Below are 16241 nucleotides of genomic sequence, written 5' to 3'. Positions count from 1 at the left end.
GCTGATCCATCTCATATTTGAGTTTAAAAATGACTCTTCATTAAGGACGTCCCTAAGCCTCACCCTGTTCTCCCTTAGTGTTTCCCTGGTTGTAAATAGACAATCAGTTAGATAGCTAATTGTTTCTTTTGGCATGAGTTTCCTGAAGCAAGTGTCTGGATAGTTCACTTCTGAATTCGCAGGGCTTTTCCGGAGGGCGTGGCCAACAGTAGATGCTCAATAAATATTTGCCAAAGCCATAAATGTTGAACGAATCACCTAAAGTTCGGTAATATTTTTTTCTTTTTGTCTCTTTAGCTGGGAAGTTATCAATTCCAAACCAGATGAAAGACCCAGGCTCAGCCACTGTATTGCAGAATCATGGATGAATTTCAGCATATTTCTTCAAGAAATGTCTCTTTTTAAACAGCAGAGCCCTGGCAAGGCAAGTTTTCCAGTAAAGGAGTATGTTTTAAAATGTTCAGTTACTTGGAAACAAATGAACTAACCTATTTTATCAGCTTGTCAGATTTCTCCAATTTTAAATATAATATACTAAGAACATATGCCATAAAAGCTGGCATCAGCAAGGTTCAGAACTTTGAGTGTGCGAACATGAGATAATCCTCAGCCTCACATTTTGAAATTGGATTGGTTTTACGTTTTATACATATTTTTCTAGCTCATTAGCTAAAATGAATGGTGATTGGTCTTATCAGCAAGACTAGGGAGAAAACAAAGTCTTAAGAATTTCAGTTATCGTATTTAGCCTGGTGCTGAAGTCAAAGGGAGATGAAATGAATACATAGTTCTTTGACTGTGCTTTTGAAGATAACTGAATCTTATTTTCAAGCTAAAAAGTGGAGGTTCTTGTATGATTTATTTATTTAAGAAAGAAAACTTTTGGCAAAAACGTAGTGATTATATAAACAAAATGAGTATTTTTCCAATTAAGATAAAACCCGTGAGGGGAAGTGTCTTACGTGGTTGGAAAGGGATTGCGTGGAGTGGCGCACATACTTGTATTATTTTATGTGTAGAGGCAGCTTTAATTCTGATCGACTGTCTTGATAGCTTGGGTGAGGTGCAGAACCATCAATAGACTTTTCTATTCCAGTGTTGCTTTCAAGTTTCTTGAATATCCACCCGTGGATAGAATGAAGAGCTAGGAATGTCAGCATTGAAAATCTCTGTCTTTTTACCTTGTATAGTATGCAATATCATAACTTCAATAGTACTAAATAATAGAACTATGCTTGGAGACTTTTTGAGTGTATTAAAGTGGCAGTATTGCATTTGGATGCATTTTTTTATTCATTGAAGGCTTTTTTTTTTTTTTTTTTTTTTAAGCATCGATACCTTATTTGGGGAATGATGTACTGTTGATGTTGATTTTACTGAAGTGATTAAATGTATTTTTGGAAGATTCTAAACTTCAAACTTCTGCACTGGGTTGCATTAATGTGCCCCAAGTCAATTAGCTTAAAATGATGCTGCTGCAAATGTAGGGCATAATATGAAATCCCTTTGAAAAACTAAATTCTCGATATAGTAATACTTTTCTTGGCTTATCTGTTCCTTTGACTTTATGGCCTTTCCATTTCATTTATAGAATTTCAAATTCTTTCCAGGGCCCTTGCTGTTTTAGAAACAGGTCTTAGTTTTGTTCTACAATTCATCTAATCTGCTTTTGACTAGTTGATTTATTAACTCTGTACTAAAGAATGAAAAATCAAAATCAAACTTAGATTTAGACCCCTTTGCTCTTTATCATCATCAGTTATTGGTCAGAGGTATGTATTCCTTCCTCCTGTGTCTTTTAGAAACTCCTTGAATGAATTTCCTTTGCTTGCTTTTCAGTTTAATTTACTATCACTGTTTAAAGATGATGTAAAAATGTAAGACAGTTTAAGACTGACGTGTGCAAAATCAGGTGACGACTTTATGGGAAAATATTTCTGCCTTGATGTTTCTAAAGGGAATTAAGGATATTTTCTGATTGTTTTTAAATTTCTTAAAACAATCAAGATTTTTTTTAACCATAAATGACAGAAGGAAAATAAACATGTCACTGTAGGAGTTTCATTTAAATGGCAGTTTGTTTCTAAGTGACTTAGAAGTGGGGTCAATTTGAGCAGTATATATGGTTAGGAAAGATGATAGTGATGGCCATAAATTTATCCTGTCAGCAGCTATACATTACATTAGATTTGTGTAAATTACGTTAGATTTGTATAGATACCTCTAAGCTGTGTTTTTATGAATTTCAGTGGGCTTATAGTGGTAGTTTGAACTTTCAGATGTAGTTATCAGGCCGCATTGATTTCCTTAAATGAGTGAAGTAGAAGAAGTTTCTGGGGACATAATAGTTTTTTGTTCTCTTGCACCTGGCAGTAATATAGCCACAGGCATGGGTAATGGGAGTTGTCACTCTCTGTGCCAGAAATTAGCTCCTGTGTCCTCAAAATAATTATTACCAAGTGCTGAAATGGACTAAGGCTGGTTGAACGCAGCAGTCATTAGTCAGCCCTTAGTGCAAAACAATGCTCTTTGGAAAAAAATCTGTAATAACCGGATAGGTCACTTATACCGGTCACTTATAGATTTACAATTATGTGTGTATCCTGTGCTCCAAAATATCTTGGTGTTATGTATAACTATCCCATGTTATTTCTATTATTTCCAGTTTTGTCTCCTGGTCTGTAGTGTGTGCACATTTTTTACGATCTTGGGAAGTTACATTCCTGGGGTTATACTCAGCTATCTACTGTGTAAGTATAGTAGAACATGTGGCTAATTTTTGTGATGCATATGGTATCACTTTATGGTCAACAGACCTGTAGTTTGAAGAGGGGGGATGAGTTCTTAACTATAATACAAGTTGATTATTCTTTACTCTCCTGCTGTACAAAGTTTCTCTATTTTCCTAGAGCCATGTCTCTAATTTAAAATTGGAAGAATAGCTGCAAAAGGCAGAACTATAAGTTAATAATTTTATGTTAAATTTTGTCAGTAAAACTATACATAAGGCTGTATGCCCCACCTCCTAAAAACACACCAACACCTTTGCCTTTGTGCATGTTCTTTGGCTCAAAAAAATAATTAAAACCACAATGAAATACCATTGCATCCCTACCAGAATGGCTAAAATTAAAAATACTGACCATATCAAGTATTAGGAGGGATGCAGAGGAAGTGGAATTCTCACATACTGTTGCGGGGTAGGTAGAATGTTAAAATCACTTTGGATAACAGTTTGGCAGTTTCTTAAAAACTACTACATGACAAAGCCATCCCACAACTAGGTACTTACCCAAGAGAAATGAAAGCACAAAGACACAAATGTTCATGACAGATTTATTTGTGGTAGCCAAAAGCAGAATATAATCCATCCATCCATCAATAGGATGGATGGGTAAGCAAACAGTGGTATATCCATATAATGGATTACTACTTAGCACCAAAAATTGATACATACAACACTAAAGATAAATCTCAAAATAATTAGACTGAGTAGAAGAAGCCAGACAAAGAGTATGATTCCATTTATATATTATCCTAGAAAATTCAAACAATCTTTAGTAACAAAGCAGATCAGTGGTTGCCTGGGGATGAGGTGGGTGGGGACAGGGAGAAGAGGTAGGAGACTGGAGGGAAGGATGAATAAAAACATGAGAAAACTTCTGGGGGTGGTAGACATGTTCATTATCTTGATTATAGTGATGGCTTCTTAGTTGTACCCATGTCAAAATTTATCAAATTGTACACTTTAAATACATGTATTTTATTATACATCAATGATCACTGAAAAATGTTATTAAAATGTATGGATTTTCTCCTTTACCTGAAAACTATGATCTGGCACTGCTACCTTTCGATGGGGCAGGCACTCTCCACTTAACATACCCTCATATTTTCCAATTTTTCTTACAATGGATTTTAAAATTTACATACAATTTCTTGGCCTCTAGAGACATTTGAGTTTGTAGCTCCTATTTTAAAAATATAGGATACTTCCTAAAAAAAACAAAGAAATAAATATTAGGAATACAGTACTTAGAGTGTGGCAATCTTTGCTTCTTTTTGTATTCTTAATGCATAATGCAAATGGCAAATGGTCAGAGCTCAAATCCATTCTCCCCAAAAGAACTCATATATAACATCAGCCTCATGATTACATTGTTTAGGAGGTAAAGGAAAAGAGGACTGGGGAATGAAAGAATAATTTGGGCAAGGCATTATTCAGATGGTTTGCATTGATCTCATTTATACTTCACAACAACCCCAAAGAAATAAGGTTATTATCCTAATATTATTGATGAGAGGCTAATAACTTTCCCATGGTGAAATGGCATTGAATAAATACAGTTAAACCAGGACTGTTGTTTGGAAAGCATGTAATTTTTCTATAAATTTTGAGAGTAAAAGGATTGAAAGGAGGGAGTCGATCTAATTGCACCTGAAAACAATGACTGTGAGCATTGTGTGTGCGTGGGTATGCATGTGTGTGTGTGTGGGTGGTGGTAGAAAATGTTTACCTTACAGAAAAAGAATAGAAATTATGAACTTATTTCACAGAGACATTTCCCTTAAAAAAAAAAAACTTAAGTTTTTCAGTAAAAAAATGTAGTATTTTGTGAAATACTGAAATGTTATGTAGCCTTTTGAAAGGAAAGGCATTTTACCTCTACCCTCTTTCTTCTTTCAGTACTGTGTGCATTTTTGTGTCCATTGTTTAAATGTAATGATATTGGACAAAAAATATACAGTAAAATTAAGTCAGTTCTGCTGAAACTGGATTTTGGAATTGGAGAATATATTAATCAGAAGAAACGTGAGAGATCTGGTAGGTAAAGTTTATATTTTAGATTCTATGCATGAAATGAGACATTAGCGAGCTATTTTTAGGCAATTCCTTTAATACATTTGAGGATACTTTTAGCTTTTTACTAAATATTGTTATAGAAGCTAATCTCCCTCAAAGTTATATATATCCTTTTCCAATTTAGGCTTTCCTTCTTTTCTCAAATATACAATGAAAGAAACTGACTTTTTAATCCACACTGTCAGGGGAGAAAGAAAAGGCTTCAACACTTATTATTGTACTACTTATGATTTACTTAGTTTTATTTTGGGTTGGACTATCACAAATACAAAATTACACAAGCAGTTGTAGGAGTGTGGAAGTTGTGTAAGAAGGGATTGAAAAAACGGGAAGGAAAAGAAAATACAGGAAAAGCCAATATAATCATCTTTTACTTTTTAACTTGGCTTGAGACCTTATAGGTTCTAAAACTAGAATGTGTCAGAGTCACGTGGAGGGCTTATTACAGGATGAGTTGCTAGGCCCCAGCCCAGAGCTTCTGATGCAGTAGATCTAGGGTAGGGCCTGAGAATCTGCATTTCTAAAAAGTTCCCAGGGAGGATGCTTTTGCTGTTTCAGGGACAGTAGTAAGAGAACCACTAGTGTGGATCATTTCCTTTGCAAATATGTGAAGCTTGTTATGTGCAAACATTTAATGATATGGAGGTATTTGAGAATATGAGAAATGTGGGGTAAGAATACATAATGAAATAAATGCACTATATCTGAGTTTGCTAGGAAACTGAAAGCTTCCAAATTTTTTTCTCAACAGAAGCAGATAAAGAAAAAAGTCACAAAGATGACAGTGAATTAGACTTTTCAGCTCTTTGTCCTAAGGTATTTTTTGTTTAGTTTTCAATTTGTTCCTGTGTGGTTTGACTGTAAATGTATTTACATATATAAAGCTGAATGAGCTTCCTAATAAACTCGTATTTCTGTAAGATGACTGAATGATTTCAAAAGAAAAATATCCATCTGGTTTTCATTACTCTGACATTTTGGGGGTTCGTATGGATTTTTCAAAATATTCCCTTCAGCAGTTTAAAATGTGCCGCTGGTATTTATTTATATTAATACAGATTAGCCTCACGGTTGCTGCCAAAGAGTTATCTGTGTCTGACACAGACGTCTCAGAGGTATCCTGGACTGATAATGGGACCTTCAACCTTTCAGAAGGATACACTCCACAGACAGACACTTCTGATGGTATGCTAATATTTCTGGACACCTTTATTTTTATGAGTGCACACAAAACTATTTAACTTCTGCCAAATACTGAATGGGTAAATAACATGTTACCACCATATCTATACAGTGGAATATTACTTGGCTATAAAAATGAAGTACTGATACTTGCTATAACATAGATGAACCTTGAAAACATGCTAGGAAGCCAGACACAAAATGCCACATACTGTATAATTCAATTTATATGAAATGCCTAGAATAACAAGTGCAAATAAAGGGAAATTAAGTTAGTGGCTCCTATGGACTGATGGAAGGAGGGAATAATGAGTGACTGTTAATTGGTATGCATTTATTTTTGGAGTGATGAAAGTGTTCTAGAATTAGTGATGCTGCTTGTACAGCTTTATGAATATACTAAAAAACACTGAATTGTATACTTTAGAAGTGTGTTTTTTTGGTGCATGAATTATCAAAAGCTGTTTTTCAAAAAGTATGAGAAAAAAATCTAAATCAATGTCCAAATCTGCCTTTGGACAGAAATTTTGAAAAAAAAATAATTAAAAATTAGAAAAATTACCTCCTGAAATGTCTTTGAACTGTCCTAAGCGATAATGTGGGAGAGAAAGAGAGATGGTAATCCTATACATTTAGGCCTAGTCCTCATTAAAAGGGGCTGAAGTATGGAGGGCAAGTTCCCTGAGTCCAAAGCTGACTCTGGAGTTTCTCACATTTGTCTTCAAAGTTAAAACAGCTTTTTATTTTTATTTTTTTTATTTCCAACTTTTAAGTTCAGGGGTACTTGTGCAGGATGTGCAGGTCTGTTACATAGGTCAACATGTGCCATGGTGGTTTGCATCCCATCACCTAGGTATTAAGCCCAGCATCGATTAGCTATTTTGTGATGCTCTCCCTCCTCCCACCCCTGATCCTATGACAGGCCCCAGTGTGTGCTGTTCCCCACCACTGTGTCTATGTGTTCTCATTATTCAGCTCCCACTTATAAGTGACAACAGGCAGTGTTTGGTTTTCTGTTCCTGTGTTAGTTTGCTGAGGATAATGGCTTCTAGCTCCATCCATGTCCTTGCAAAGGACATGATCTCATTCCTTTTTGTGGCTGCATACTATTCCATGGTGTATGTGTACCACATTTTCTTTATCCAGTATATTCTTTGTAAAGTACAATTAAAAACAAGACAACACAGTATTCTTTATAATGCAAATTATATCCATAACTTCAATTGAGAGTCAATGCTTGTACAGTAACTTAACTTTTGTTAGTCTCACTGGATTACCTTGTTTTGACCATATACTGAACATATGAGCAGATTATAAAGGAGGAGAATGAATGAACTATTTTATACTTATGTTCCAAAAAGACATTTTCTGTTTTTAAAGGGAGGAGGGAGGGAACCTGTGCAGTGTTTGAAAGAAGATGGGTTTGGAAGGTGGAAAACCCAAGCAGAGTCTTGCCTTTGTCACTACCTAACTTTATGACCTGGAACAGGTGAAATAATCTTTGTGGATCTCAATTTTCTCACCTTTAAATTAGAACAAGAGCCTCGCTGAAGGTCATTCAAGCTCTACAAGCTTTCAGTACCTACAATTTGAGGTCATATTTTAAAGAACAAGAATAACAAGTACCTTGTTCTTAAGGATCCCATCTCAGATTTATTCAACAAAAGAGACAATAATAATCCAAGCCACATGAAAGGCTTTTCATTAATTGAAGATTTCAACTCCTGGTTGCAGGGAGTTAACTGTTACATTAAAAGAATTTTATATGAAAGGTAAAAACAATAAAATCTATCAGCCTTCTACTGTGACATTGCTTTCAAATGTCCTAAATCTTCATCTGGTCAGTTTCAGCTATAGTTATAGAGAGCCAAATCTTTCTATAAACTCTTGGGTTATATGGAATAGAAGGAGCAGTATCTTCTTTCCATTGCTTAAAACAAACACAGATTACAGACGCTGAAATAGATCTCCGTGTATGAAAATGCTGAGGCTGAATAATATTAACCAAAACCCAAGGAAACTTCCTATTATAGTATTTTTAATTTCATGTACATGTATACTCATTGGCTTAAGGTAATTCCCACCCTAGGAGCAGGATGGGGAATTTTTATAGTAAATGCTTAAACGTTAGTCAAAACCTCAAGCTGATGTCAAACAAGTGTGAATGTTAAGTCAGTAAATACACCGTTTTGTGCTTAAGAGTAAAGCCAAATATAAAGGGATGGGTAGTGTTTGTGTCCCTGTGGGGAGAGAGTGTTGCAGGATTAGGAGTTCAGTATGTGGTTAAACTGATTCAAGTTGACTCAGGAGGCTAGATGAACGCCAAGGTTGCCAGAGGGTTCAGATTAAAGTCAGATATCTTTAGACAGCACTTTTATTTGAAATTTGTCATGGTGCTTAAGTCTGAACTTCTGTCATCCATTTCACAGATCTTGACCGACCTAGTGAGGAAGTTTTCTCTAGAGATCTTTCAGATTTCCCATCTCTAGAAAATGGCATGGGAACAAATGATGAAGATGAATTAAGCCTTGGTTTGCCCACTGAGCTCAAGAGAAAGAAGGAACAGTTGGACAGTGGTCACAGACCAAGCAAACAGACGCAATCAGCAGCTGGTCTCACCCTTCCTCTGAACAGTGACCAAACCTTTCACTTGATGAGCAACCTGGCTGGGGATGTCATCACAGCTGCAGTGACTGCAGCTATCAAAGACCAGTTAGAGGGGGTGCAGCAAGCACTTTCTCAGGCTGCCCCCATCCCAGAAGAGGACACAGACACTGAAGAAGGTGATGACTTTGAACTACTTGACCAGTCAGAGCTGGATCAAATTGAGAGTGAATTGGGACTTACACAAGACCAGGAAGCAGAAGCACAGCAAAATAAGAAGTCTTCAGGTTTCCTTTCAAATCTACTTGGAGGCCATTAATCTAGGAATCAGCTTGCAACAGAGCACAAAAAACACCAAAAAAATGTCAAACAAGAAAAAAAAAAAAAAAAAGGAAAAGAAAAAAAATTGAACTGTAAGCTTTAATGATTACTTTAGATTTGTTTTATTTTCCCTCCTGCAGTGAATTAATTGGATATATTATCAGCTGACACTGATAGATTGATATTTCTGATCGTTATTTTTGTGTAATAAGCATGGAAATGAACTTTATACACACCACTGTGTTGTCAGAGATAAATATTAGGGGTTTTTAAAGCAAAAAGAAACAAAAACCAAATTATTAAAATCCTCCTATAAATATTCTTTTTCTTTACAGTTTTTCAAGCATGCAAAACAGTTTATTGTAACTCATTGAAAAATATTAACAATTAATTGTGAATACATGCCGTTATCAGCTTCCTTATTCCTGATACCTGGAAAATTTTTTTTTTAAACTGATAGATTTTGATGTAAAAAAGACCGAAATTATCAAGGTATCTTAGTTGAAGGACTTGGGAAATACTATCAAAATTAATTTCTTAGGAAAAAATTTAAAAGTATATTTAAGTACTCTGGATAGACTGAAACATTTCCATGTTATTTCTGCAGTTGTAGACTTAGGCTTACTTGTAAAGCAGCATGCTCCACTGACTGCCATCTCTAGTCTTGCAGTGGGTGTGGCATTAACCCACAGAAAGCAAGCAGTTGTGTATCACATAGACAATGGTTGTGACATAAACAGATTCAGTTGTTTTGTTGTTCATTTGTCATATGTTTGTGACAGGGATGTTGGGAGCACAGCTCTATTCTGCCTGCTCAGACTTAAGTTAGACCCGTATCTTTTATATTATGTCATGAAAAAAGTCTCCTAAAATTGTGAAACTAGTTCTTGATATGAGTGATGTGATCATCAGCAATAAAGACATAATAACTCTGTTTTCTTAGTCTGTATAGAGGAGAGGAACTTGCTTGGCTTTAAAATATATTTATTTGCCATTTAAGTATAAATATGAAATCTGTTTCTTACTGGGAAGATAGACTATATATATTTTCCTTTAAATGTTTTAAGATCACTTTTAAATAACCAAATTTGATTTATGGTTTTTAACAAAGGACTAAAGAGCTCACACCAAGCTAATTTTGTTTTTGTGATATAAACTTTCAGTGTCGAGGGACCATGCCAGCAACTACCAAAAATCTCTTAAATCTTCAGGTACAGCTGGCATTTTGGCAGATGCACAGAGACATCTGAGACCCTCAGAAGGGAAGGATAATCCAAGAATATAGGACATCTGTGTTCTCTTCCTTTCATTTTATCCCTTATATTTCTAAAGACTAATTATAAGTAATCTGACATTTTAATGTAGCAACTCTTATTTATTTTTTCTTTCTGAGGTATTCAAATATCTAGACTGAATTTTGCCAAATGTTAAAGGGAGAAGAGTTACTGAAGACTTTGAACATTTTTGTGATTGCTTATGTCATTAGTGCCTCATGACTGTGTTTGATGTCCTTTATTGATACAAAGTGAGCCTGTGCCTTCATTATCTTGCCCATTTTAATACAAATGGAAACCTGGTGTTTGAAAATCTCTGAACTGTGTGGGTTTTGGAGGAATATACCTGAATTTTATTCAATAACAGTTTCTGGACAGGAAGAAAAATACAGTTACATATTTATAAAATAGTTGTTACCAGTATTCTTTTTATGTGTATGCTTCTTTCTTTAAAATAATATTCTTGGTTACAAAGTAGAAAAGTTTAAAGGTCATTTCCATTTCTTCACTGAGGAGAAAAAAAGTTAAATAATCCAAGTAATTAAAGAATATAAGTCACTAGATAACCTTACAGGAAGATTAACTCAAGGGCTGATACTCTGTGATGGTATGAACAATAAATCCAGAATAAAATGTTAATAACTACAAATTAAAAGGGGTGTGGGGAAGAAGTTGGTAGAGTAGAAAAAATGTGCTATCACCACTATCGAGGAGACATGCCAGCTCTCTAGGGACAGCAGCATTTTAACTATATATGAATTTTAATGTTGTTTGTACATGACTCTGTGACTACACATTTACACAATACAGTAATGGTACTTTCTCGCAACTATTAATTCAAACAAACAAGGATGTTGAAGGTTTTTGTTTTGGTGGTGGGGGGGGTCATTGTTTCTGGTTTTAAAAGATGAAGTAGCAGATACACTTCATCTAGGATTGATCCAGTGTAGTAGAGGACTACATGTCCTTTATCATGAGAATATAAATAGCATTATTTCCCCAACATCTGAAAGAACTGATAATGAGTGGTTTGTAAAATCTAAGTGGACTGAAGTATTTAAAATGTGAACCATGGATATATTTTGTTAAATTTGAAAGCTGTAGAAAAGTTTTGCTCACTTCCTATAGAAGGTACTGAGCAAAATCACACAATGGCAATAGCATACATTGAGCATGTATTTTAATCTGAAGCAATAAAGTAGTGCTCAAGAAGTTGAAGCTCACTTTGGAAGATCAAGCCATGCTTGAATATTCTCATTGTGAAATACCTTAAATATCTTTTTTTCTTACCATACATAGCTACAAAAGGGATTTTTTTTAAAACTGCCTGCTTCCCAGTTTAATAAAATATTAGGAAGACTTTTATAAGGTTTTGTAATTGGCAAATACATTCAACATATTTAGGCATCTCACCCTTATATCTGAAATAAATGTAACTTTCTTCCATTTAAAAAAGTGGCAAATGCCAGCATGCCACTAATTTTAGTCAAGAAGCAAATACACATTTAAGAAAAACGTGATTTTAACATTTATATGAACTGTTTATAGTCTAGATGGGTATACTTCTTTACACTGCTCCAGCTGTGTTCATTGCAAGATAGGAAATTATTCTGAAAACCTTTACTGAACTACTGTTGTCTTAGATCATTTGTATCATGATGAAATTAGAAAGCCTCAGAACTATATTTTTGTGTATTATTCATTCATTTCCACTGTAGCATTTATACTAAGAAAGATGTTGAAAACATGAGTTCTGGTTCTGATGTTAATATTATGGCCCTAAGACACAGTGTCAAAGTCATATGACGTCCCCAAGCCCCATCCTGTTTCCCAAGCATTAAATAGGGAAGTTAATTCTTACCTTACCACGCAGGGATGTTTAGAGAATGGGTGAGAAAAAGTATCTGAAGCACATTGCGGGGAGGGGTGTGTGGAAAGGCTGCATAAAACCAAGATACTGATTTTTTTCCTGCCTGTGTTTCAACTAAGCCATTCTTTTAGACATTAAAACAAAGGCAATCAACAAGCAACAGCTTACAAGAATCGTAAGTTTCTTTTAACGGGTCCAGCACTGTATCAGCCTCATAGTGCAAGAAATCCTTATGGAATTAATGGATGGGAGTGTTGCAAAAATGTCTACTATTTCAGCTGATTCTGTGGACCAAGTATAAGGTTCTATAATAGTAATTTTTATGGTTATAACACCTACTAGCTATGGGACTCTGAGAAAGTCACCTAATAACTCCATACCTATTTACCTCATCTACAAAATAAATATGTAGTACCATTTACCTCATACAGTGTTGCAAGGATTAAATGTCTTAAGGCTGGGGTTGGCAGACTATGGCCCATGGGCCAAATCTGGCCTGCCACCTGTTTTTGTAGGGGCTGCAAGCTAAGAACCGTTTTTTACATCTTGAAGTAGTTGAAAAAAAATCAGAAGACTATTTTGTGACATGAGAATAAGTGAAAATCAATTTTCAGCATCTGTGAATAATGTTTATTTAGAACACAGCTATGCTGATTTGTTTATGTATTGTCTACGGCTGCTTTTATGCTATAACAATGAAGCTGATTAGTTGTGACAGAGAACCCAGGCTTACAAAGCATATTTACTCTCTGGCCCTTTACGGGAAAAGTATGCAAACTCTTGGTCTAAGACATAGAAAACAGGATCCTGTTTAATGCTCATGACTCTACAGTTAAGTGGTATTAAGAACATTTTGCCAAAGAACAGGGTAAATAAATTGTCTAAGGTCACATAGCTAGTCAAGGAAAAAGTCAGCCTGACCCCAAAGCCTATTCTCTTTCTAACGTATCATACTTGTATATTGGTTTTATTTTTTGATACATTAACAATGATCATAATTTTAGGCAGTTTAACAATTTCACTAAGTATTAAATACTGATTTTATTTTAGATTTTTTTTCAAAGACAGCAGAAACCAGTTGATTTATACTGTTTTAAATGCTGTGATAAACAGACTTTGCTGTAAATTTCAATTCCTTATTAAGAGAAGTCTTTGCATATGTAGACACCCAAAACAATTGGGGACTGAAAATCTCTCACAGGACTTAACGTTTTCATGAACACAGAATTCACAGAAACTGCAAACTATGTGATAAGTGTACGTTAGTTTTTTATTTCAATATTTGTTACCCCCACCAAAGGCTACCCTCAACCAACTCAATCCCCTTTGTAGCCTGCCTTTTAAAAACCAAGGTGCCACTGCAATATAGGAATGTGAATAGCACTAAACTTGTCACAAGAGAATATTGTGACCGGCATACAAATTGACTTGAAGGCAACTTTATTAGCTTTTATTTTAAATTATCCCAAAGTCTTCCAAGACTGAAACAAGAACCATGTTACTGTGGGTACTGTCACTGTTACGGTGTGCACCATAACTCTAGTAGTTTGAGAATTATGTGAACTATTTTAAGGGCTATGTCATGATATACAGAAGGAATTCTAATTTTCAACACTTTCACATTAATTTTCTTTGTCATAGGTGGTTGTATTAGTCCATTCTCACATTGCTATAAAGAAATACCTGAGACTGGGTAATTTATATGAGATTTAATTGGTTCAGGGTTCTGCAGGCTGTACAGGAAGCATGGTGGCCTCTGCTTCTGGAAAGACCTCAGGGAGCTTTTACTCAAGGCAGAAGGCAAAGCGGGAGCAGGCAGTTCACATGACAAAATCAGGAGCAAGAGAGAGCAAGGGGGAGGTGATACACACTTTTATAAACAACCACACCTTGAGAGAACTCACTGTCGCAGGAACAGCACCAAGGGGATGGTGCTGAACCATTCAAGAGAAACACCCATGATCCAATCACTCCCACCAGGCCCTGCTTCCAACACTGGGATTACATTTTGACATGAGATATGAGTGGGGACAACATCCAAACTATATCAGTGATCTTAATTTAAATTCTTCAGAGTGATCAATTTGGTTTTTTTTTTTTTTTTTTGGATAGCAGTACTGTCAACAGAGGTTAGACACATTAAGAGTGCTGAGGATGTGCTGCAGAGATTTTACTCAACAGTCCCTTGCATTTACCAAGGAGGTATTGGTTGTAGACCTACTCTTTTTTTTTTTCTCCAATTAGTTCCAGATACTGCTGCTGGATCCACTCAAGGCCCACTTCTATTCCTGATGCCATATAAGCTGAAACATTTTGTGACTCTCCAACAAATGAAGCATGAACAGTAAACACAAGAATCCAAGTCTTTTGCCAATGATATCGTGGCTCTCTCTAGTCTCATTTTCTCTTGTTGGTATCCTAAGCTTCATCCAACCTAGACACACTCTTCTTAAATATGTCCTTGATTTTCCTCCCTCCACAGTATTTCTTTTACCTGTTCCACCTCCTTTTCCACTTGCAAAGTCCTCTGTCTTCTCCTTTAGGACCCATCTGAAATGTCTACTCCTTAATGAAAACTTTTCTGATCTCTCTAATGGCATGAGATTTCTCTAGCCTAAATACTCATTACCCCTTTCTTTATATTTCATTGTACTATATCCAGCTAGTTAACTATAAATATTTTTTTATCATCCCTAAGAAGTCATAAAAAAAACTTCCTGAGGGTAGGAATGCTTTAATTTAGAACCAGTAGAATATTACAAAAACTACGTAGCATGTGGGAGAGACTATGGGAGATACGAAAGCCATGAAAGGAAAGATACAAAAGGAATTTAAACTTTATCTTATGGGCATCAGACAACTGTTATTGAACAGAAAAAGTGGCATATGAAAAAAATGCTACAGGAAAATTACTGATTACCTGTATTTACTGTAGAGGGGGCTATGGGGAAAGAGTAAGGTTATCTTGGAGACTGCAGAAGAACAGTACATTGGCAAATTAGTATGGCGGAGGAGACAACACCTCTTTAAAGAAGAAAAGTAAAACTGGAGAGTTCAATTATGCTGAAATAGGAGAATCATGAAAATAGATTAGAGGAAGCAGGGAGGAAATAATGACCTGAAGAACACAGATGCTGGAAGAGTCATAGAACAATGATACTAGGCAAAAGTAAAACCAGAAGTTCTTTTCTTTTACAGCCATCTTCTGCTTTACCTTTTAGGGAAGTTTGAAAATATAGTCTGCTTATTCCAGTTAACTAATACTAGCTACATTTCTCAAAGTGAGTATCCAGACGGCTCAGCTATTTTAAAAGATACTGATAATCTCAAAATAAGTTTTCAGAAATAAAAGTCACCATCTGACTTAACTTTTGCACTGCAAAAGATTCGTTTAACAAATACTGAACAGTTGATCTGCTGGGACAATTCTAGCATTAAAGTATACAACAAAGGAGTGCTTGCTGTCATGGAGCTTATGTTCTATCTAGACGCAGATGACTGACATGCAGTGTGACTAGACATCCTGGTTTGCCCAGGATTGAGGGGTTTCCCGGGACGCAGGACTTCCAGTGCTAAGCCTGGGAAATCAGTGACAAACAACAAATGCTAGTGGCAGCTGATCTCCCAGTGATCACCTAAAACCACCCTACCCCCTACTTCCCACTTCCTGGTATTCATGCCCTTATGTTAAACCCTTCTCACATTAAATAGGGCTGACCTGCATAAGTAACAACACATTGTGGAAACGGCTATGTGTGACTTCCAAGGCTAGGTTATGACAGAAATTCATGAATTTCATGTGGCTCTCCGTTGCACTCAAGCAGCCCTATGGAGAAGCCTACTTGTCAAGGAACCAAAACCTCTTGCTATCAGCTATGTAAATGAACCATCTTTAAGGGAGCTTCTCCAGCCACAGTCAAATACAGTCAGACTTTCAGATGACTTTAGCCCTGGACAGCATGTTCACTGCAACCTCTTAGCAGATCTTAGAACCACCCAGCTAAGTTATTCAAATGCCTGACATACAGAAACTGAAATAAAGCTTGATGCTAAATTTGGGGGTAATTTAATACAGAGTAGTAGATAACTAATACAGTGCTAGAGAAAAGTTATGGAAGGTAGGCAC

At 35.7% G+C, this 16241-nt stretch overlaps 1 protein-coding gene and 1 long non-coding RNA gene across 2 annotated transcripts in view; one reads left to right on the top strand and one right to left on the bottom strand.

The window, feature by feature from the left end:
* The window catches only part of RETREG1 (reticulophagy regulator 1), a 146469-nt gene extending 135801 nt beyond the window's left edge, over positions 1-10668 (top strand). The window contains exons 4-9 of the mRNA XM_023218263.2: positions 298-424; positions 2666-2750; positions 4688-4825; positions 5616-5680; positions 5923-6049; positions 8476-10668. Coding sequence (XP_023074031.2) covers positions 298-424; positions 2666-2750; positions 4688-4825; positions 5616-5680; positions 5923-6049; positions 8476-8969 — 1036 coding nt within the window. The 3' untranslated portion in view covers positions 8970-10668. The remainder of the gene's footprint in view (positions 1-297; positions 425-2665; positions 2751-4687; positions 4826-5615; positions 5681-5922; positions 6050-8475) is intronic.
* Positions 1-16241, bottom strand: part of LOC111546789 — a 33649-nt gene that overhangs the window by 15870 nt on the left and 1538 nt on the right. The window lies entirely within an intron of this gene.

The sequence above is a fragment of the Piliocolobus tephrosceles genome, chromosome 4, assembly GCF_002776525.5.
Source record: "Piliocolobus tephrosceles isolate RC106 chromosome 4, ASM277652v3, whole genome shotgun sequence".
Taxonomy (NCBI): domain Eukaryota; kingdom Metazoa; phylum Chordata; class Mammalia; order Primates; family Cercopithecidae; genus Piliocolobus; species Piliocolobus tephrosceles.
This window is presented reverse-complemented; position numbering and strand designations above follow the sequence as displayed.